Here is a 23236-nt window from a genome sequence, read left to right on the forward strand (position 1 = left end):
ACTTCTTACTAGAAACAACCAGACTACTTTATTTAGGACACGATTAAACCTAACAAAAAAAGAAGCTACTGCAACACCTACCTACCAGATCATTTTCAATTAGAGTTCAAAATTGCTCTAAATATAGTTATGTAAAAAATACATTAGCAGCTGATTTGTTATAAAGCAAATAATTTTTAATATCATGCTTAGTAAAACTAGTTGCCAGTAATGTTTAAACTGAGCCCTAACACAGCCATTTTTCTCGTTTACACTGCCCTCCCTAATCTAATACACTACACATACTCCTTTCCCTAATAACAGCAGGATCTCATGACTTTTCCTTATCAGCCACTTTAGAAAATTATGTAGCTTAGTCCTCTGCCAGCCCAAGTAGAAAACTGTAATCAGGGTCTTTACAAGACTATCCAGAGCCACTGCCTTTCGCCCTATTTCTTATAAATATAAGGACTTGACGGAACAGTCTACTGGCCTAAGTGGCAGGTAGCTCCAGGTGGGTGGAGGATATTCTACAAAGCCAGACACACACTCTGGCCCTCCATCCTCCAGTCCTGCTTTTCATGTGTTAAAGATTCACAGGACATCCTAAGTATTTTATTCACTGTTTTCAAAAGCTCAAGAAATTTCCTGAGGAGAGAACAGAGTGGGAACACTGAAAGTTGTCAGGCTAACCCATCTGCAATACAGCCATGTTTTTAAATTTTTATTTATTCTTTTAGAAAGAGGGGAAGACAGGGAAAGAGGGAGAGAAACATCAGTGTGGTCACCTTTCCCACACCCCATACTAGGGACCTGGCCTGCAACCCAGGCATGTGCTCTGACTGGTAATTGAACCTGAAACCCCTTGGTTTGCAGTTTGGTGCTCAATCCACTAAGCCACACCAATCAGGGCAAAGCCATTTATTTAAATCATTATAGAACAGGGAGTTATCTCATTGCTTATTAAGCTTCTATTACTAAGAAAAGAAAAGAAAAGAAAATAATACATGTAAAAAGATCATGAATACCCTTCGGTGTATGTTCTGCACTTGTTGCAAAAAATGTTGATGTTTGAAAGGATAATCATACTAAAAGGGGTGTTTCTGAGCTGTAGTTCTGTGAAAGGGTAGATTCTGCCCAGGAGTTTGGTAAGCTTCCCTCCACACCTTTCCTCTTCACTGAGATTCACAGAGCACACCAGATGTCTTCTGAGAACTTTTAAACTAAATATTTAACTTTAACCCAGCAGTTACCAATCATGTTTTAGCACGGAATATTTTTTGAAGCATATCTGTGAACAACACCTAAGAAACAGCACCTAAGAAACATCAGGTAAGAAATGATGTCTTTAATCTAAAACTTAACATAAGCAAGCAAAGGAAAAACAAGACAATATAGTAAGAAATGGCATATTTTATTATGTTTTCCCAACAAGTTGATTGGGAACATTGCTACTCAAATGCAAGTTACAATTCAAATGATATCACAAACAGAATACATGGTGAGTATTTTCAGATTTCAGCTTCCATATCTTGATCACTAAATGGAAAGATTCTTCAGAAGAACAGTCCCTTACCCTACATACAAAAGGAAAAGAACAATTAAAGGTGCCATGATGATATCTATCAAAATAACTGGAAAACATTTCAAAACTCAATTTAGTGTATGTACATTATTAACATGTAAAAAACACAGATGAATTTGTATTGAACATTTCTATAAGGACATTCCATCTAGGAGAAGCATGATAAAATTCATGTTGAATATATGCTTGAACTAGGACACTATGAAGAAAAATACTTTATGGAAACCCAATTTCTAATGATGTCATTACAACTAAGGGAAGAAGCTACATATTTGAATATTTAGCTTCTTTCTTATCTCCAAGATTTAAAAGGGCATTCCTTAACTACTTGGCCTAAATGTTCATGTATGTGATTTCTGTGTTTCATTTCAGAGATTTTAGTTCTACCAAGCTAGCTAGAGTTCTGCTACAAAATGATGACAGAGTAAGTCCAAGAAAAGTATTTGTTCTCAGACATGACACAAATCTGAGAACATTTCACTGCCTCTACCACATACCATAAAACATAAATTTTTCATATTGTAGAAATATCCTGTATACTCATTAATTAGTAGAAAGTGGTAATTATAATGGTTGTAAGTAAAAACTCTTTTAATAAAAAACAATTATTTTGAGGAAAAAAGTAATTTTGAGGGGAATGATAGGCACTGAGAACAAGATGCTATGGAAGATTTAGGGATGAAAACAAGTACTGGGACAATCTCAAGATTTATAACAAGATGCTCCATGCCTTCGAAGCCTTAAAATTCCAACTTCATTTCTGATAACCTTCAAGAATAAGGGCTACCTAGAGAATGGTGTCTAAAATGTGTATGCTTTCTAAAATCTCAACTATTCCCCCAAATACATAAAGAATTATGAAATCTTTAGGAGCTATGCCCTAAGACTTATGAACCCTGAAGTCTGACAATCACTTGACTTACTTGCTATCACTTTTTGGTATAAAGTATAATAAAGCAAAAACTTCAAGAGATAATTGTATTTGAAAACTACACAGCTACTCTGAAACATGAATGTGGGCTTTTAAAAGATCATTCACAAAATGACCTCAATCTCACAGAGCTCTTGCAGAGTTCCAAATCTCTTCCTCAGGAAAACTAGGAACTCTAGTATCATGTATATACTGTTTGTAGGGTTCCTGTCAAATAGATTAATCTAGGAATGCTTAATTCGAGCATATAAAAGATCTACGCCATATCACCTCTCATCTCCCTTAGGAAGAAAAATTAACAATGGTTCCAACTATTTTGCTTCCTTTAAGACCATGACTGGAGCAATAGTCAAAAACAAATTACTGAAGGGCATGTTGGAGAATAAAGTATTAAACAGGAGTTGAATAGTATTCCCAAAATTCCAGTTCCTACCCTTTTACATTCTATTCTTTTAAATCTTTACAGAGTTGCCAAGGAGGTAAGAAATCTAAAGCTCAAGACTAAGTTCTGATGTATGCTATTTTGATATTTGCTGTTTCCCTAATAATAATCCATAGGAGCCAAATTTGAAAACCTTATGTTATAAGGAATCTCACCATTTAAGAGTCTTCTACACCACTAAATTTGACCACTATCTTTATTTTAGGGAAGGGAAGATGGGGAAGAGGCAGGAGCATGATCAAACAAGCACTTTACAAATGAACACAATAGCACTACTATTCTAAGTACCAAACATTAATGAAACCCAAATCATAATGCTGAAAACTAAAAAATTAGACAAAACTTAAATGAAGGATTCTTTTTTTTTTAATCTTTTATGGAACAGAAACCTTAGCTCATGTCTTCTGGTTGTCATCATCTTCCACTGAGCTGCACCTAAAACACAAAGAACAAGTAACAAGCAACTTTGTTTTTTAAAGAATATGTAACAGTTTTGAAGGCATAAGATGAACTGTTTCTAGTGGAAGTTAACTTACTTAAATAATTATATAAAATGAAGCTATAAAAGTCACCAGAAGCATCGTATGTTATTCTGAGTGAAAATAATTACAAAGATTTGAATATGCAGCATATTATCACCAAAATAAAGTAAATAATGGTGGGAAAATCTCTACCCATTCCATTTAAGGTAGAAAGCTGCACCAGTGATGCCTCATTTACAAGGCTTCACTCTACTTGAAGATGAACACCACCTTGTATTTATTTAAGTAAGTCTAAATCGTGAAGAGATGGGGTATAGAATCAAAGTTGGCTTATTATATCATCTATCACCTTCCTGGCTGTAGTTCATTTCATGTCTTTAAATGGAGCAAAACCCACCAGAAGAATGCTGCTATCTGATTTTCCATTCTTGAATGCACCAAAATGTGCATGCTTGTGGTAATTAGTGCCTGGGTGAATAAAAAAATCCCATTTACAATTTAAAAATATTATTTAAGCCCCTAAAATCTGATTACTTTCCATATTCCTCAGGGAGACAAGAATTAATCTTACGACCCAAACAGAAAAGATTACATAAATTTCTGAAAATTCTCTTCCACCATGTTAAAAATACAATTCCTTTGTGTTGCAAAACCAAGCTGATTTACATGATTTTTGTTTTAAACTGTTGCTAAATGTTTATCTACACATGCTGTCAGAAATAACCTTGTTAAGAAGGTGAAGCTGGTGTCTCAGCAAATCAGACCCCTTGGAGAAGGCGTTGAATGGCCTGTGCCCCGTTTTCCTTTTTTCTCTTTCCGCACCATCAAAAGGAAAAGTGAGAAAATAGCAGAAACATTAGTTAAATCCTGATTTATACCCCATAACCTACAGGAATTATCTCACTACACTGAAAGCTGACAATATCTGTAGAATATTTTGATGAAATAATTAGGATCCTAATTATTAATAAAATAATAAACTTTTGGCTAGGTTTACATCTTTATTAGCAAATAATTCTGTTTAAGACTTTAAGGAAGAAAGGAAAGGTTACTTTTAACTATTTATGGTTTACCTGACTTACCAGCACTGAAGACAAAAATTTTTAAAAATGGCTACAAATGCCTTGTTCACAAAAGACTTTATTATCTAGTGATGCATACTGAGAACATACAGAAATCTGCATGGTCCACTTCACATGCAGTAGAACAATCTTTACTTTACAATAAGTGAGTGTCAACTGTTTATGCAATAGACAACACTTTAAAGTCACATTCTTAAAGAAAAGCTTCATTTACAAAAGAAATAAAAGGTAAAGAAGCAATTACCGCTTTTAAAAAGCAGCTGCTTTGTTCAAGAGTGGAAGGTTTATGCCTGTATTGAAAGACAACATGATCACAAATAATGAAAACAATGAACAAATGAAAAACACTTTTACCATAAACCAGTACACTTTCAAAATGACATACAAATAGTTAAAAATTTCATTATGTTGTCTATCTAACTTTTAAATGAGGACTTTCAATTATGCCTCAACATTTGTAATTTAGTAAATGAAAACTACGCATTGTTTCTATGTCACTAGGAACTGTATTTAACAAAATGTATAAAGTCTATAGCAAGTTGATTTTTAAAAAATTAAAGTTAATTAAGAAACAGTACACTGAAGGCGCTCTATCCATCAAGCGCATACTCTTCAAATTTTAAATGTGATGAATAGAACAGAAATTGTAACTATGCCACAGTTGCAATGCCAAAAAAATAAAACAAGATCAGTTATCACACATGCAGGGAATTCTGCCACAAAGCTAATATCCTCATTTGTCAATTGTTCCAATAAAATAACATCTTAAAATACCAGTGATGTTGATGGTTTAGCTTACCTTCAGTGTACTGAATGTTGTACACAACCTGCTTAAAAGAGGAGACCGTCCCTGCAGGCAGGCTCAAGAAGGAACAGACCCCTTCGGCAATGACTACACCAAGGGCATGCTGCTGTGGCCTGCACACACACACCTAGGAAAATGTGAATATAAACAGCATTTATGCTGGCCATTTTACCTGAAGACCAAAATGAAGCCAAGTCTGCTAAAAATAAATCAACCACCCAGTATTACTACTTATTTTGTAACAGATGCTTTTTTGTCTTTTATGTGAACTGCAACCATATACATTAGCACTATAATTTTGTGCAGTCTTGGCAGTTAAAACAGTTCTACAGTGAAATTTCACATAAGACACAAAACAGATTAACTAACATTTCTAAAAGAATATCACCCTTGGTGTTAATTCAAATATATCATGCTTCCTCAAATTTGCTGGAGAAATATTTATAAGTTTATATACATTAATAAACTGCTGTGAAATTTCTTCAGTCTTTGTATTTAATTACTCAAACCATTGGAGCTTCTTCATCTCGTTTAAATTTTTTCCTGGATAAAGGCATGCTGTAGGGCCTGGTTGATGCTAATTCGTTTGGCTGGGTCCAACATTAGGATCTGGTCCAACAAGTCCTTTAGTTGGTGCACTTTTTTACGTTGGTCTTCAGGAAGTCGCTGGCACCCAATCAAGTCAGCCAACAGGTCCTTAGTTGGATTAATGGTGCTCATGACAGTAACTTTCTCCTAAAAATAATTTTTAAAATGCGTATCTCTAAATGAAGTTACTAAAAACATGTAACACATTTTGTTTTGTCTTCCAAAAATACTAATGTGTAAGAATATCATCTATTCATTTGGATATTTTATGTGGCTGCCTCTATCCTCTATGTCTTTTCAAGAAGCAGTAAGAAAACAAATAAAAAACGTTAACAAGTTATGAGTTTTTTTAAAAACATCATTCTGTAATGTAATTTTGAAAAAATAGTAACAGAATTAGAACTCTAAAACTTTAAAATTTGAGAGTTCAAAAATATTAAGTAATTAAAAAAACAGTAAATGCTTGCTGTGTGAACTGTGCTTTTTCCCACTCTGAAGCGGGAACAAACATGTACACTAGTTGGCCCAGCAAAGCTGTAAGTGCTGACAAAGTTAGGGACACATAATATAATGGGGCCAACCAAAATAAACAAGTCCTTACTTTAACCTGGAGATATTTAGAAAGGCTCAGACAGAGTATGTATTTCACCTGAGCCTTAGAGCTGAGTACATTTGAGGGGAGGAGGAAGTTCAGGAAGCAGGTAAGGTCAGGATGGCTGTGAACGAAGCCTCAGGGTCTGAAACAGCAACAGCAGGCCCCTCAGCTATTTGCCAAGTGTGAAATGGTAGGGTTTACAGAGTGCAGTGAAGAAAGGGGAAACTGTTGAAGATGGCAGAGTTCATACCAAAGAGGACTTAGTTTGTCACTGTGAGAAATTTAAGTATATTATCTAGGTAACAAAATCTGGTGAAGGGTTTTTAAGCATAGAGTAATATGATCAAATTTGTTTTCAAAAAGATCACTAAGGTAGATGGGAGGCCAGACCAAAAAAGCAATCCAAAGGAAAGATGAGAAGGGTCTAAAGATGACCCATAATAAAAATAAACTCATACTACACACTTTAAAAATCTCTTCATCTTTTTCATTAACTTGATGTTACTTTGTTCAGGAACTGGCCAACACCAAAAATTATTTTTAATGTTTTAAAATATTCACAGCTCAAAGTATAAACCAACTCATTTGCTAACAATAAGATAATCATTTAATCTTGACACTTAAAAAAGACTTACCCTTTCTGTTACTTTATCAACTTCTATGTACATGAAGTTAAGGTTTTGATCAAAATGCTGGTCTTTGAATACGCCTTTCCGAATCATCTGGAAATAAAACAAAACTTCAACTTACAAATGTGAAATTATTACATTTCCCCAGGCAGTAGCTTAAACCAATTATGATATCAAGTTGTACTTTCACTATTTCAAACTGAGGATTAAACAAAGACTTAAAATCATTTGTTTTGGGATAGGAAAAGTATCACACAATTGGGGCTTTTTCTTTTTACAGGTAAGAATTCTAAAGACATTTTACAAATTATTCTCAAATAGCCCTAACATGATACAGGTTAGCTCTCAGTAAAATAAATACCAACAGCTAATTTCTGTGTAATTTATTCTAACAAATTCAACATAACATAAACTGAAATTATAAAAGTCTTAAGATACGGCTCTCAGACAATTTTTAAGTCCCTAAAGTTCTTGCTTTATGTTAATCAAACAAACTGATATTGTAGCTGAAGGATGAGTTTTATGTTAGAAAAATGTCATTTCAAGTAAATTTTCTTGGTACCTTCCTTTCCCAAATAACTTTCAAACTTTAATAAACCGATTGCCACCAAGTTCTTCTTTCAATGTTCACCCATTCCTCCTCTGATGACTGAGCCCTTTCTTATATCTAACTAACCTGACCTGCGTCTTTTTGCATTTCAGCTCTCAAGCATGTTTATGCTGTTACCAGTAAGGCTGTGCTCCCAAGAACACTGCTGCTTCTGAAAGAACAGACACATGAAACAGTATATATAAAACACACACACATATATATCTCATGTATATATATACATATATACAGGTGTATATATATAAAATATATATATGGTGTTTAACAGTTATGTTCATCAATTCCCTCTTCAATTCCAATTCTACCCTACTGTCTGCCTAATTCAAGAGGGTAAAGAACAGCACAAAGTCAGACTTTAGAGGGGAAAAGGAAAACAGAGTTCTGTTCTCTTTTCATAGCTTTTGGCTGATTAGAACCACTAATTTAAAGACCAGAAATGAGAAAGAGCTAAGGATATCCCAGTAGCCACATACTTGCCTCTCTGTAACTGTTTTATAGCCATTAGTAATGAGCGTCAGTAATCCATCAGTCAGTCTATAGGAAAATAATGCCAAGACCTTAAAAAACAAGCTCACATTAATGTCCTACCTTATTTGGCATCTTTCCTTTGAGATCCATGGCGAGCTTCAACATATGGTTATTGGTTTTGCCAGGAAATAAAATTTTTCCAGTATAGAGTTCATATAAGGTGCAACCTACCGACCACATATCTATACCATAGTCATAGCTTTTACCTATAACTGGAAACAAAATGGAAGTTTAAATATATGATGATAAAAAACAATCAACTACTATTTATTTCCATTAATGGAGTATTAATTTAGCTTGATCTACATAACCACAATCTCAATACCTTGCTTTGGCATTAGCTTCATGTTCTTTCCCATTAATTAACAACTCAAACTTAAAATCTCAGAAAATGAGGCAGTGGGGAAGGAATCAAAGGGGCAGAAAAAAATGTTTATTTCTTCTTTGTTCATTTCACTTTTGGTGCTAATCAGCCTCCACCAAGGCAACAGGAAAAAACAAAGGTCCTATACCATTCATAAATTTGATAATCAGACCCTGAGTAATCAAGAGCAGTCCTCTGAGGTCGAGGATTTTCTACAACTGTTTTTCCTACTCTTGCCAGACATGATTAAAACTCCTATCTCAGAGGTTAAAAACCTGCGGCCAAGATGGAGGCATAGGTGAAATATCGAACCTCCTCTCAAAACCAAATTTAAGAACAAAGATTTAGAAACAAAAACACAACCAAAACAGAAAATTGAACTATACTGAAGTCTAACAACAAACCATTCATCTAGACTGGTAAGAAGGGCAGAGTCAGTGGCTGATGGAGAGGGGTTGTGGCAGGAAGAGGCGGTGGTTAGCGGACCTGGGACGAAAACCCAGGAAGGTTCACAGGTGGCTGGCTGACCACGATCACACATGTGCGCGCAGATAAACCAGGCAAAAAACAGGCACTGAGACAGACCAGGCAACACAGGGCCCCAGCAACAGGAAATAAAGCCTAAATGCACAGACTGAAAGGTGCCAAGAGGTTCCCATCACAAGAGAGTTCGTTAGAGAAATACCCACAGGGTCCTAGAATGTACACAAGCCCATCCACCTGGGAACCAGCACCAGAAGGGCCCAATTTGCTTGTGGGAAGCGGCAGAGAAGACTGAAATCCGAGAGAGAGTGCGACAAGCACCACTGTTCCCTCTGACCCACCCCCCCACCCCGCACATACAGCATCACAACCCAGCGACTTGGGTTGCCCCGCCCTAGAGAACACGTAGGCTCTGCCCCTCATATGTAACAGGCGTGAACAGACCAAAACATTATGGCTGAAGCAGAACAACAGCTCAAAGGCCCGGAGCCAATACTTCTAGCAACAAAGAGATAGCCGACCTATCGGATGCACAGTTGGAAACACTGGTGATCAGGATGCTCACAGAACTGGTTGATTTTAGTTGCAAGTTAGATGAAAAAAATGAAGGCTACACTAAGTGAAATGAAGGAAAAGGCGCAGGGAACCAATAGTGATGGAAAGAAAACTGGGACTCAAATCAATGAAGTGGACTAGAAGGAAGAAAGAAAACACCCAACCAGAAAAGAATGAAGAAATAAGAATTCAAAAACATGAGGAGAGGCTTAGGAACCTCCAGGACATCTTTAAATGTTCCAACATCTGAATTACCGGGGTACCAGAAGGGGAAGAGGAAGAGCAACAAGTGGAAAACTTTTTGGAACAAATAATAAAGGAGAAGTTCCTAAATCTGGCAAAGGAAATAGACTTCCAGGAAGTCCAGGAAGCTGAGAGAGTCCCAAAGAAGTTGGACCCAAAGAGAAGCACACCAAGGCAGATCATAATTATATTACCCAAGATTAAAGATAAGGAGAGAATCTTAAAAGCAGCAAGACAAAAGGAGAGAGGTACCTACAAAGGAGTGCCCATCAGACTGTCAGCTGATTTCTCAAGAGACTTTATAGGCAAGAAGGGGCTGGAAAGAAGTATTTGAAGTTATGAAAGGCACAGACCTACATCCAAGATTGCTCTATCCAGCAAAGCTTTCATTTAGAATGGAAGGACAGATTAAGTGCTTCTCAGATAAGGTCAAGTTAAAGGAGTTCACCATCACCAAGCCCTTATTGTACAAAATGTTAAAGGGACTTATCTAAGAAAAAGAAAATAAAAAATATAAACAGTGAAAGAACAGCAAACTCACAGTTATTAACAACCACACCTAAAACAAAAGCAAACTAAGAAAACAGCTGCTAGATCAGGAGCAGAGACACAGAAATGGAGATCACATGGAGAGTTAGCAACAGGGGAATGGGAGGGAGAGAGGGGGAAAAAGTACAGAGTAAGTATCATAGATTGTAGGTAGAAAATAAGGGGAAGGCAGAATAGTATGGGAAGTATAGAAGTTAAAGAACTTATGACACATGGACATGAACTAAAGGGGGAAATGTGGGTGGGAGATGGTGTACAGGGTGTAGGGGAATGAAAAAGGGAAATGGGACAACTGTAATGGCATAATCAATAAAATATATATTAAAAAAAAAAAAAGACTCCTGTCTTAACTACCATCATTCCACCTGAGGATGAACTTGCTATGGTTCCCTTCCTCATGAATGACCTTGTGCAGCTGCTGAATGGGACAAAAACAGTACTTAGACATTAATATGCTGTTTTCACCGTACATGATGGCCCAGGTCAAAGAACATTTGAAGACACTTACTAATTTCAGGAGCACGATAAAATCTACTGACAAGATAAGGAGTTATGTCATTATCCGCGACATGTGAAGCCGACCCAAAATCACAGAGCTTTAAAATAGTTTTTGATTCATTAACCTGCAAAACATTTTATCATGGAAGTTTAATTCATGTTAGGAACAATTAAGACAATCAGATAAAAATAACTGGCTTTGAGAAGTTATTTCCAATACTGAGAACAAAGTCACTCATTTTTAAATTCCTTTTTATTTTATAACTCAATTTCCTAATTATGAAAAATTAAGAGCTACCAAATGTTTAATTGTAATTAGTAAAACTTTTCTCAGTGAAGAAATATGAGATAATACAAAGTAAAATTGATTTTAACCAACACTATTTAGAAAAAGATGGGGTAGTTAAGAGAAAAATATCACGGAAGCAAAGCATCTTCTAAAAATCCCCAGAACACCTGAATAAAGTTACTATTTAAGGAGCACAAAGACGTTCACTTAATAAGGGATCAGACTTAGATGAACGTTCAGTTGCCTGAAAATTATGATGGCAACAGAAATGATTCAGAATAAATTTGGACAAAAATGGAATAAAAACTTTCACTGGAAGCTGCTAGACCATCCCAAATTTAGCAGTCACTTCAAGTCTAAAAATTTTTAAATCCCTTAAATATAAAGAAGTTATTAGTTAAGCAAGTGTTAAATATACTTGGCGAAACCGATAAACATGAACTCTGTATTAGTCATTTGTTTCTTTTTTCCTTTGTAAATACTTCAACATACACAGTAACAGTGACATCTGCTGAGAAAGGCTGGAGCTGCTCCCATGACTGCTGCCACTCATGAGTCAGAAGCATGTTCAGGATTAACAAGTGCAGATAATTCATATTCCAGAGTCCCTTCCCCCCTTCAAAAGAGACACACACAAATTTCGAGTTGGGACTTGAACTTGGCCTACTGTTCCCACCCAAAAGAAGCATAACACTTTAAATAATTAACCCTAGGCACTCTCTACTGGGATGTGCTAAAGGTTGGTCAGTGTTACACAGGCTGGTCCATTACAGATATCCATGGGATTAGGCTAATGACAGAAATGAGTATTTTTAACTGACAGGTCAATAAGCATTGTTTTCATCTAGGAGATCAGTAAAACAGGTTATCTTCAAAAGTACTTTGAAAGCTTGTTAAAGTATCAACTGTACTTAGCTACTTAAGAGTTGCACCTTGGCCAGGTGGCTCAGATGGTTTGAGGTATTGTCTGCACATGAAAAAAGTTGCAAGTTCAATCCTTGGTCAGGGCACATATCTAGGTTGCTTCTTTGATCCCTGGTTAAGGCATGTACAGGAGGCAACTGATGTTTCTCTTTCATGTCAGTGTTTGTCTGTCTACCCCCCCATCTCTCTCATATCAATTAACATATCCTTGAGTGAAGATTTTTAAAAAATGCAGTTACAAATAGCAAAAAAAAAAAAAAAACCCGAAAAAAAAACAGGACCATTTTAAAATTAGAACCTACCAATGGAACTTTTCAGTTGGCTAAACCGCCTTAAATAATAGCAGGGCTACCTACATTTAGGTGCACTTCAGTTTGGCTACACATCTTCTACCTGCTCATAAGGAATGTGGTACTTCTGCCATACTGATAGCTAAAGTCATCAGCTAAAAGTTTTGGATTTACATGAAACAGTTCCACGTGGTCTCTGATACCTATTTTTCCTTCTTGAGGAAGGAAAAATATTCAGTGTCAGAGTCTTTGTGAAAATCTATACTGGTTTAACACTAACTCAGAGAAAAACGAAGGTTTTAAAAACAAGAGCTTCTAAGATACTAGCAAATGTCTTATTATTTAACCTCCATGGTGGTTACACAGATATTCACTGTGTAATTATCTTTAAACTGCATATTTTACAATTAAAAAGAAGAAAGTTGAGGTAAAAATCAACTATTAAGTTGACTAGGCAAGTCTACAATTCATTTATAATGCACCTACCATTTCACTGTAATTAGCTCCTAAAGACAAGTTACATTAGATACGCAACACATTATAAACTCAGACCAAACATACCAAAATGAAATGCCTCATTATTAATGTGGCAGTGTAAAAGGAAATACTGTGTTTGTGCATTAATCATTGTATTATGATATATATAGTTCTCAATTTCAAAAACACAGACACTGTGAATCTGCATGCTATATCAGAAGTTGTTAGTTAAAAGAGCTCAAGACCAAGAAATATGCTTTTCAATCTAATACCTAACCTTTAACTATGACTAAGCTTTAACTATGTTTGAGCTCCCAGAAGGCACAGCTTCTAAAGCAATAAAGACTAAGGGAAAAAAATAATGACTCCTGGGCATGTTTAAACTCAGCTCCACAGATCTGCTTAAGAGAAGGCAGTACTCTTAAATGTCCTTAACTCCATCAGTCTATAAAATTAAAGCACAAAGAAGTGCAGACACACCTTATTTCAAAACAGAAACATGTGCAGCACTTTTTTCCTCCAATACTAGAGAAAGCCCATCATTACTATTATTAAGCACTTTTGGGATTTGTGTGTACTGTGAATCCACAATCAAAAAGAAAAAATTGGGACAGTGGCCTATCTCAACTTTATAGTTTAAAGTTTCATGGCTCAATTACCAAAAAAGTAAAAACTGGTAAAGTCATTTGTAATGGGTAATACATATAGTAAATTATTCTTCTCAGATGTTATTTCTAGAATAGTGGTAATCTCACATTACCAGTAAGGCAGTATATGGATACACAAGGCAACCTGGCCATTTGACTTACCAGGATATTATCTGGCTTGATATCAGCATGTAGAATATTGCATCGTTTAAGGAGTTTCAATGCCAAGAACAACTGCTGACTATAGGATCTTACGGCTTTAATATGAAGACCAACATCTTTACCATATTTTTTCAACACCTCTCGTAAATTCATACTTTTAAAAGAGAAAAAAATGGTTTGGGGTTAAAATGCAGAATGTATATTTAAAAAAGCAAAAACATTTAAGCATAAATATTAACCCCCAAATATGGATTACAATGAAAATATTCTGTTCAAGAACCCCAGCCCCAAACATCTGATATTGTTCTGCAGTGAAATTAGAGCATATGGAATGGTGTACACATATCACAATTTTCCAGTAAAACTCAATTTTCAAAATAACTAGGAGACAGGCAATGGTAAAATTTGTATTGATTTTAGAATGGGTTTACATTTGAAAGACTAACTTCAAAGCTTTTGAGGATCGAAATCTTATTTCTAATTCCCCCAAATTCCCATTTCTTTTCATTCTTGCTCAATCCTTCCTGGAAGTATCTTATTTTCAGAGAATTTCTCTTGTTGAGCTGAAGGCTAAAAGTGATTAGTAACTGGCACATAATGTGCAAACAATTAATGTTTATACATTACTAAATGTCAAAAAGTTAGCTCTTAATCAAAAGTTAAAAAACAGAAACTAGGGTACAATGAAAAAAAAAAAAAGGAAAAATAAAATACCCAGAAAATCTGTCATCTCATTCATCTACAGCAGCAATTTTCAACCTTCTTCATCTTTTGGCACACAAACTAATTACTAAAATTCTGCGGCATACCAAAACCCATATTTTTTGCTGATCTAACAAAAAAAGTATAATTTTGATTCACTCACACCAGACAGCTCTTTTGTGTTGGCTGTTGTCATATTTTTATTTGACAATGTAAAGGAAAAGAGGTCAGTGCCCCTGACTCAATAGTCAGGTACTGAATGTTTTAAGAATTCTTGCGGTAGACTGGTTGAAAATCGCTGACTCTAAAGTGAGGTTGGTAGAGATACAAAAGCTTAATTTTCAGTGAGTGTGTAAGTCTTGACACTGTACCTGAGAGGCTCAAATACGAGACAGAGATGCTGTTTGTGATAAAAGTGTCTGAAGAGCCGTAAACAATGAAATTTGTCATCAGGATCAGCATCATTAAGTTTTTTCAAGAATTCTAGTTCTTTTAAACCAGTTTTTTGCCTGAAATTAAAAAAAAATTTGGTCAAAATTAAATACATACAAATTTAGGAAAAGTAGTACATGTTTGCAAGTTCCAATCTGATGTACCACAAGTGATAAATTAAATTAATTACTATTTTTAAAAACTAGTAATAATAAATCTGTTGAGGAAAAACAAGACTCTATCATTTACACAACACTTTATACCAAATCAAAACTGTTTTCATGAAGTTAATTTCCAAAATAACCAATCAACAACACAAAAACACTGAAGAATAAACCTGCCTTGCTTGAAGGGAAGTCAATCTTGCACATTTTATTCTCAAGTCTCGATATAAATATTATGCTATACAAAAGTGGAACCATACTGTGTACAGTCTGGGTTCCTTAGAAGTCTAATTAAGGAATGTCTCACTAAATATTAATATTTGGTTATCCTCTGAAATTCTAGTTATAATTTGTCAATAAGCTACATTTTAAAAAGTTAGTGCCTATATTACAGTGGTTGGGATAACCATCAAAACAAAACAAAAAAACCTTTTTAAGTCTAGGGTGGTTTAAGACTATAGTATATAAATCTGCAACATTTCTTTCTAGTATTTCAAAACCAAGAGTAAATTGACTTTAATGCCAGCTTAGTGTGTGGTATAGATTATGCATTAAAACATGTGTGGCAATTATGTAACTATTCTATTAAAGAAAAAAGGCAAAAGATAAAAGATACAAATAATTCTCAGAACTATAATAAACCAGCTTTCCTTTTTTCCCCACCATATGCTTATCAGTTTCAACTAATCAATAGAATCCTTTTATTGATTCTCTCCTCCGGTCTTGAGTTTAAGATATTCATAGCAAAAGACGCACATCAGACAAGCAGTAGAAGGAGTCTAAGTTGGTATTAGTGTACACAGTAGGTAATGAAATGCACTGAAATATAAATCAGCCTACAATTCTAGTACTTCACATTTAATACATGGCTATAAACTAAAAAATCCCATCAAAATAATGGCTTCTGTCATTTTATAATTGCAATACTTATTTTATACAGATTTTTACTTTTTTTAAACAGCACTTAAATCATTTGTGAATACCTGTGTTGTTAAAGGTTTAATTATATATTTTTCTGAACTTACATGAGCTCATTGTTTCTGATGATCTTTACGGCTACTTCTTGGTTGGCTCTTGCATTATCTCTGGCTCGTACGACATTACTGAACACGCCTTGACCAGTGTAGCCATACACATTGTAGCGCTTATCTAGTACTTCACCTATGTTCACACCTAAAGGAGTAAATTTAAAAATCAGAACTTTGACCACACAGATTACCAAACAAACTACGAGATATACAGAATAAATTAAAAAGTAGGAAACAGTGCAGTCACTTTAAACATGTCAAACTCTACTGTGTGCTTGGTTTCCCAGACACCATAGAAAATCAAGGTCAGGCCTCCACTGGTCAGTCTTTCATCATGTGGTTAAAATTGCATGCCTACTTCTAACCATTACAAGGGGAGTTTCTGCTATCCATCCTATCAAATGCTGATGATTTGAACACTGGATACAGAAGAAATGTGCTGGCTGAAATGTTTCCAGCTGTAGTCTTACATGACTAATACAAGTTCCTTGTATGTTGTTTCTCTTGTTTCAGATCAAGATGAGCAAGTGATGGATCCCCTCCTTCTTAGGGGTTATCTTAATGGCTAAAACAACTGCAAATAGAACTAAGTTGCATATCAAGTCTTTACCTCACTTCAATTTGTGATGCTTCTGGGCTGCTTAATGAAATAAAGTGGGATTCAGCAGCTGCTAGATAAGCCACTTTTCAGGTGATGGCGTGATGATGTGACTTTTAGGGTTCTTCAATGAGTGACTACATCAGCCCCATACTTTTACAAAATGTTACAATGAACTAAAATTAGTAAGAACAGTTAACTTACGATAATAGCCTTCTGCATCAGTCCAGTTATCCCTGAGGTTAGGATTCTCTTTGAAATCTTTTCCAATGCCAGCAGCTCGAAGACGAGCACTCTGAAATTAAGGAGGCAATATGAGCTTTGTACCCACTAATCAGCTGGACATTTAAAGTACTTCCTTTAAAACAATGGGTGAAACTAGCTATAATAAAAACATTTCATGCCAAAATAAACTCTTACTATCAACTCATGTAAAACGTGACATAAATGAAATGTGATCACCAGAGTCTCCTGTATCACAATAATGTTTAGGGGAAAAAATTAACAAAGTATCTTTAAAAACTTTTGGGAACATGACTAGGATATAAATGAAAAGAAAAACTTAAACCAGATCTGATTTTCCATAGCTATTGATAGAGGACAAACATTATACATGGGCACTTAGTTAACAATCAGTGTACAACTCTCCTACCAATTCTCACATTTCTTTTACTGCCTTGTCCATGTAACACCCCTTGCTTCTCTTCCCACATATGTATGAAATGTCACTGGCTGTACAGTTAAGCCTATGAGGGAAATTAAGAGTTATCTGGCACTTTTGAAGAGTCTTTATCACACACCACTCCCCACCCCATTGCAAAATGTGTATGTGACACATTACTTAAGCCAATTACCAATGTATGCTGGGTTCTGGGCACTGGCTGCTTATCCTATTCCATTTTTAATTTTCCTGTTGTATGTTTATCCTTCCCACCTCCTCTTAACAAAAGCTTCCTATTGCTCATGTTCTCTTACTTCTGAATATTTGTTTTAAAACTTTTCAAGAAAAGGCACTGATAAAAACGGCTAAAGACACAAAATTCCTTAACCCACCCTATAACATTTTCAACAATTCAATGATTTCTATTAGGCTCCAAATCCTTAAGTTCTTTATCACCTATGATATAAAAGCCCAAAATGAATTCTGTTTTAATAAAGGCCTGGAAATTGTTGTTGTCACCTTATCTTACCTAACTACCCATATACAAGAATACACAGTGTGAAAATCTAGGGAGAAAGTTGTTTCAAGTCACAACCAAGTGACTTGATCTTCAAGTCACTCGGTATTTATTGGGTTGGCCAAATCATTTGCTTTTTTCCATAAGAAAACTCCAGTAGCACTTAGTTATCTTCAACTTCATATGAAACTTAGCTATCTCTAACTTCTTAGATTGTACTGTGACAGCTGTCATATCAGTGTGGGCTAAAAAAAAAACAAAACATCAAAACTGGTGAATTTCTGTGTAGCCATTTTAATACTGAATAGAAAGAAATACACATTTTCAGCATGTTGGCTTTATTATTTCAAGAAAGGTAAAAACACAACTGAAATGCAAGAAAAGATTTGTGCAGTGTATGGGGAAGTTGTTGTGACTGATCGGATGCGTCAAAAGTGGTTTGTGGTTTGCAAAATTTCGTGCTGGAGATTTCTCACTGGACAATGCTCCACAGTTGGAAAACCAACTGAAACTGATAACGATCAAATGGAGACATTAACTGAGAACAATCAATGTTATACCATGTAAGAGATAGCCGACACACTAACAAATATCCAAATTAATAGTTACTGGTAAAAATCTTAAATGTGTCTTTTTATGGAAACAACCATAGGGATTGTTTGGCCAACCAACTAACTCTTTTTATGAAGCTCCCAAACTGTTGTGCTGCATTTGTTTTAAAATTCTGACTTAATTTCAGACTTATAGAAAAGCTGTAAATCTACTACATAAGTTCCCAGATACCCTTCACCCAGGTGTCCAAATGTTAACACTTATTAATTTGCTTTATCCATCCCTCTCTTCCCCTCCCTCCCTCCATTTACACACTCATGCACAAATACATACTTGTTATCTATATATGTTTTAGGTGACAGTTGTGTTTTTATGACTGAAAATAACTTACATCAAAATATGCAGCAAACATGTCATCAGATTCTGTAAACATATCAGGTGCCAAAAGCTTCTTCTGAGAAGACCCTTAATGAAAATTAGCATTAATATTTGAAAAATGAAGAGATACAATTTAAAGTACAAATTATGGAAAACCACTAACAGCAATTAAAACTTTTTTCCTCTTGCACATCAGTTTTTCATTAATAATCAACTTAAAATCAACTTTATAATATGAAAATATACAAAGCCATCCACTTTTTCCTAAAAAGGTACATTTCATAAAGTTGAAAGATCTAATACCAGTTCTTTCACCAATATTCAATTAGCATGATAACAGCTAAACAAATTATGCATTAAAAGGAACGCTCTTCTTTAAAAATTGTATTTCTAAATTGCAACTTAAATCGCAAAAGGTTAATATCCCCATTAAATTGATATGTCTGTATATATTTCTCTCCTAAAAAGTCTAACACCACCTTATTTAAAAAACAAACAAACAAACAACAAACAAAAAACCCACACCAGCATAAAACATTAAAGGGTTCCTGGAAAGAAAGAATGCAAATTAAAACTATAATGAAATACCTATTTCTTTTATGAGACTGGTTAAAAATCCCAAGCATGACAATGCTGTTAACAAGGTTCTGGATAAATAAGCATTCAGACCTTGCTTGTGTATGCCAATAATTGTACAGCCATTATAGAGGTGAATTTGGAAATACATAGCAAAATTCTGTAATATTCATTCAGTCTCCTATTCCATTTCTAGGAAACCAACCTCAAAGGTACACTGGCAAGCATAAAAAAATGTCTTAACGCACAACACTATTGTAACTAATGCTCCAATGAACAGTCAACAACTGAACACACCCTATAGATGTACCATTTAAGACAGATTAAATAAACTATAGCACATTCCTTACACTGGAATAGTATGCAGCTATAAAAATAAGACATTTTCATGCAGATGAATGCCTGTGTAGGCAGAGTACAAATATATACACATGAAAAATATTTCAGTCATTTTCAAAACCCCCCAAAATTATTAAAAACCAAAAGCAAAAACAAACCTAAACCTATCGAGTTGGTGGTATAACAATACAGAGAATTATTTCAAATGACTTTACTTAAAAGATTTGTGACTGCATACCTTGGAATGCATACTAAGGTCAAAAAGAACTATTAAATTTTAAATTGTATTCAGTACAGGGAACTGATCCGTGTGGTATGGGAATGTAGACAGCTCCCACTTGGAAAAGCCAGTGGGAAGCGAGGTCTGACACACAGGAACCATGCCCATGACAGGTTCTCCCATGGGGGATCAGGCCTGCATTGTACCTAGGCTAATACAAGGCTTGTTTTTGCTAAAACTCCCTCACCCTGGATTGAGGCAGAGAATGTTTATTACATATTTCTAAAGTTACTTCCTAAAATCTGTGCTAAACTTCCCAAGTATGGAGTGTAACCAGTTCAACCACTTTCCCCCCTTGATCTGCCCTTTGAATTAGCAACATTCTTTCCTTTGTTATCTGTAAAAGATAGTCACCTACAGTGAACCTGTGCATAGTAAATGAGGACCATCCTCAATGTAATATACCCCCAAAAAACAATAAAAGCCTGTCCAGGTAGGGGTCGGCCCCCGCCCCCCTCTTAGAGAGCAGCCAGGCCACCCCCTTTTCCCCACAGGACTTCTGTTGTCTGTATTTGTTTACTAGCAGCCCGAACATATATGGATCCTGCAGGTCAGGGTCCACATCAATTCAGTACCTTTAATATTGTTAATCATACTGACAACTCTATGAACCTATGAAAGTTTCAAAATGATAATCTGAGTTATCATGTAATTGGAACCAAGTTTTTTTACTGTAAAAGGTAGAAATATAAAATCAAATCAGTTAATATAACCCCTATAATCTCAAATTTTAATTGGCAATATTGGTATGAATTTCTTTACAAAAATGTATGTATTTCTTAGCTTTGTCTACAGGAAAGGCCCAGGAGTATCAGACACCTAACCAACTTATATAACTCAAATACGGTAAGTGCATCTTATTTGGATTTTGATTCAAACCAACCATTAAGTCTTTAACAAATACACAAATTGAAATATTTATGGATGAAATGAAATCATGGCTAAAATTTACTTTAAAATACTCTAGCAAGCAAAAAAAAAGTTATGAGTGGGAATTCAATATACTGTTCCAGTTATGCAAACTAATACATTTATTGAGAACATTCACTAGGACATTTAATACATACTGTATTACTTACTGTAAGTTACCAAGTAACATTCCTAAATCTCTTTCAGTTTCCCCATTCCAAAACAATCTCTCTCATGAAGTTACAGAGCTAAGAATTCAGAAAAAAGCATGGTCACAAAAAAAATCTAACTTACCATTATTTTGCTCAACTGTCATTAGATTATGCTTGGCTTTTACTGAGGCCTCAAATGTATCCACATTTTCTCGTTCATACTCTTTAACATCAGCAGCTACCCTTTCCAGAATGTCATCTGGAGAAGGTGACCGTGTCCGAGTACTGCTCTGGGGGCTACTGGGTTCAGATGGCACAGACATATTGCTATCTTCAGCAAGATATTTATATTTCTGTAATAATAATACAACACATTACTTTAATAAAATCTGATGTTATCTAAATATATCTGCTATGAGGTACTTTATAGAGTCATATGTTAAAACTTTTTAAACAATATTGATGCCTTGACTGAATCAGATCCGCAATCCCTTATATAATTCCAAAACCCACAAAACTCTAAAATAGTTTACTATGTATGGTATACATTCATTAAGTGGCAAAACTGACGAAAACAGATGTGACACTATTTTATATTCTTCTTTATCTCCCCCAGCATGAACATAATATGCCTTGCTACAGAAATATGCATGTATTTGATGATGGGGTGCTGTTTTAGACCCCACTGACGGGGCTACTATACATAGATGCACCATATTACCTTTCTAAAATTCAAATATTTCTGAGTTCTGAAGCACATCTGCCCCCAAGGGTTGGAGATAAGGGATTGTGGACCTGGGCAAGAACAAAGAAATTTCAACCAAGTCTTTAGGAAGATCAATTCAATAATAATAATTTCATCAGTGTCTCAGAAAAGTTAAGTTTTCTCTGGAGTTCCAGTTTTGCTCTACAGCCAGCCTCTGGTGATTAAAGTTCTTTCCTTCACTCTGACACACCATTACCTGTTTTATGGTTTGTTATGCATGTTTAGGTGAGCTACCACAACTGTTCTTTCCTTTTGTCTGCTGCCCTCCTTATATTATGTAAACATTTTTCATATCTTTCAGAATTCTTCCTTTCAACTCCACACACTCACTTTCCCATCATTAGCAAAAAGTCTCCTAATGATGCTGACAGAAGGCACTTTATAGGGTCTGCCACCCATAAAGGATCTAGTGGTCATGGCTTTGTGCCAGGATTGCCGAGGAAGAACTGACAATCTTCCAAGGCAGCTCACCTTATAATTCATTAAACAACTACATGAAGACTATGTACAACACTTTCCCCACTCAATTTTTCAATTGCCTAATTCTAAACTAATCTTAAAATTATTTTTGAGATGTTCCATTTAAACAATTAGATATTAAGAAGTTTGATTTCTTTCAAATAGTAACAGGCATAATTTTTTGCTAAATGAAGTTCCTACGATTTATCCTACACTTATTTATGAAGGTTTTCCTGTTCATTAACTTAAAAAGCAAACTTCAGATTTTTGTCTTACAAAAGAGATTTGTATCAATCCTATTAATAACAGAAAGGGTAAACATTTCAATTTTATTAAGAAACAATCTTTTTTTAAAAGACCCATTGAATTGCTACTACTGTCACTTCTTTATTAAGGTAAAAAACCTTTTATTTTACTAAAATATTAATTATTTAAAAAGGATTGATCAAAATTTTACTAAAATCACATACCTGAACAATTGCTTGCCTTTGTATTCTTCTCTGTTCTATTAATGCCTCTTCATCTTCTTCCTCTACATCAAAGTCTTCAAGGCTTAAAAAAGTTAACACATATATACATATAATTAATTTTAAACACCCCTGGATATTCCAACACCATAATTTTATGCTTTAAAAATAAAAGCTGGAAAATGTAGGTCATCAGTAAGTTTGAGCAAAAGTCTCAAGCTATCTTACCCTCTTTATCTTTGTTTCTAAAACTCAGTGTCTGGTTTGAAATCCTTGGAAGTAATTTAACCTTCTGTGTCTCATTTTTACCCTTATCTGTTTCATGGCACCAAAATGAAGAACAAAGGATCCTTAAATTAAAAAAGTGTCATCACTGGCTCTGTCATGACCTTAGTATTATTAGTCATTTCACCTCTCTATCCTCAGTTTCCACACCTATAAAACAAGAGGGCCAGCACAGATATATAAGGTACCTTTTCTGGGTCACAGAACCTTTTGAAAGCTAGAGACCCTTTTCCA

At 35.0% G+C, this 23236-nt stretch overlaps 1 protein-coding gene across 5 annotated transcripts in view; it reads right to left on the reverse strand.

Annotated features, from left to right (window-relative positions):
• Positions 1–1377: 1377 nt before the first annotated feature.
• Positions 1378–23236, reverse strand: part of PRPF4B (pre-mRNA processing factor 4B) — a 36855-nt gene continuing 14996 nt past the window's right edge. Inside the window, exons 5-17 of one of the 5 annotated variants that reach the window (XR_005080812.2) lie at positions 22721–22802; positions 21168–21378; positions 18783–18856; positions 16866–16956; positions 16061–16208; positions 14811–14948; positions 13738–13891; positions 10959–11073; positions 8317–8468; positions 7125–7211; positions 5301–6041; positions 4746–4791; positions 1378–4231 (exon numbers count right to left, since the gene is read on the reverse strand). Coding sequence is in view for 2 of the 5 variants with exons in the window: in XM_037133136.2 (XP_036989031.2) it covers positions 5838–6041; positions 7125–7211; positions 8317–8468; positions 10959–11073; positions 13738–13891; positions 14811–14948; positions 16061–16208; positions 16866–16956; positions 18783–18856; positions 21168–21378; positions 22721–22803 (1457 nt within the window). In the remaining 3 variants the exon portion in view is untranslated. Of the gene's footprint in view, positions 4232–4541; positions 6042–7124; positions 7212–8316; positions 8469–10958; positions 11074–13737; positions 13892–14810; positions 14949–16060; positions 16209–16865; positions 16957–18782; positions 18857–21167; positions 21379–22720; positions 22804–23236 lie in introns of those variants that run through there. The other 4 variants (XR_005080810.2, XR_005080813.2, XM_037133136.2 and 1 more) reach the window with 4 other exon arrangements.

Source organism: Artibeus jamaicensis, unplaced genomic scaffold, assembly GCF_021234435.1.
Source record: "Artibeus jamaicensis isolate MK-2021 breed Jamaican fruit bat unplaced genomic scaffold, CSHL_Jam_final contig_482, whole genome shotgun sequence".
In the NCBI taxonomy this organism is placed as follows: domain Eukaryota; kingdom Metazoa; phylum Chordata; class Mammalia; order Chiroptera; family Phyllostomidae; genus Artibeus; species Artibeus jamaicensis.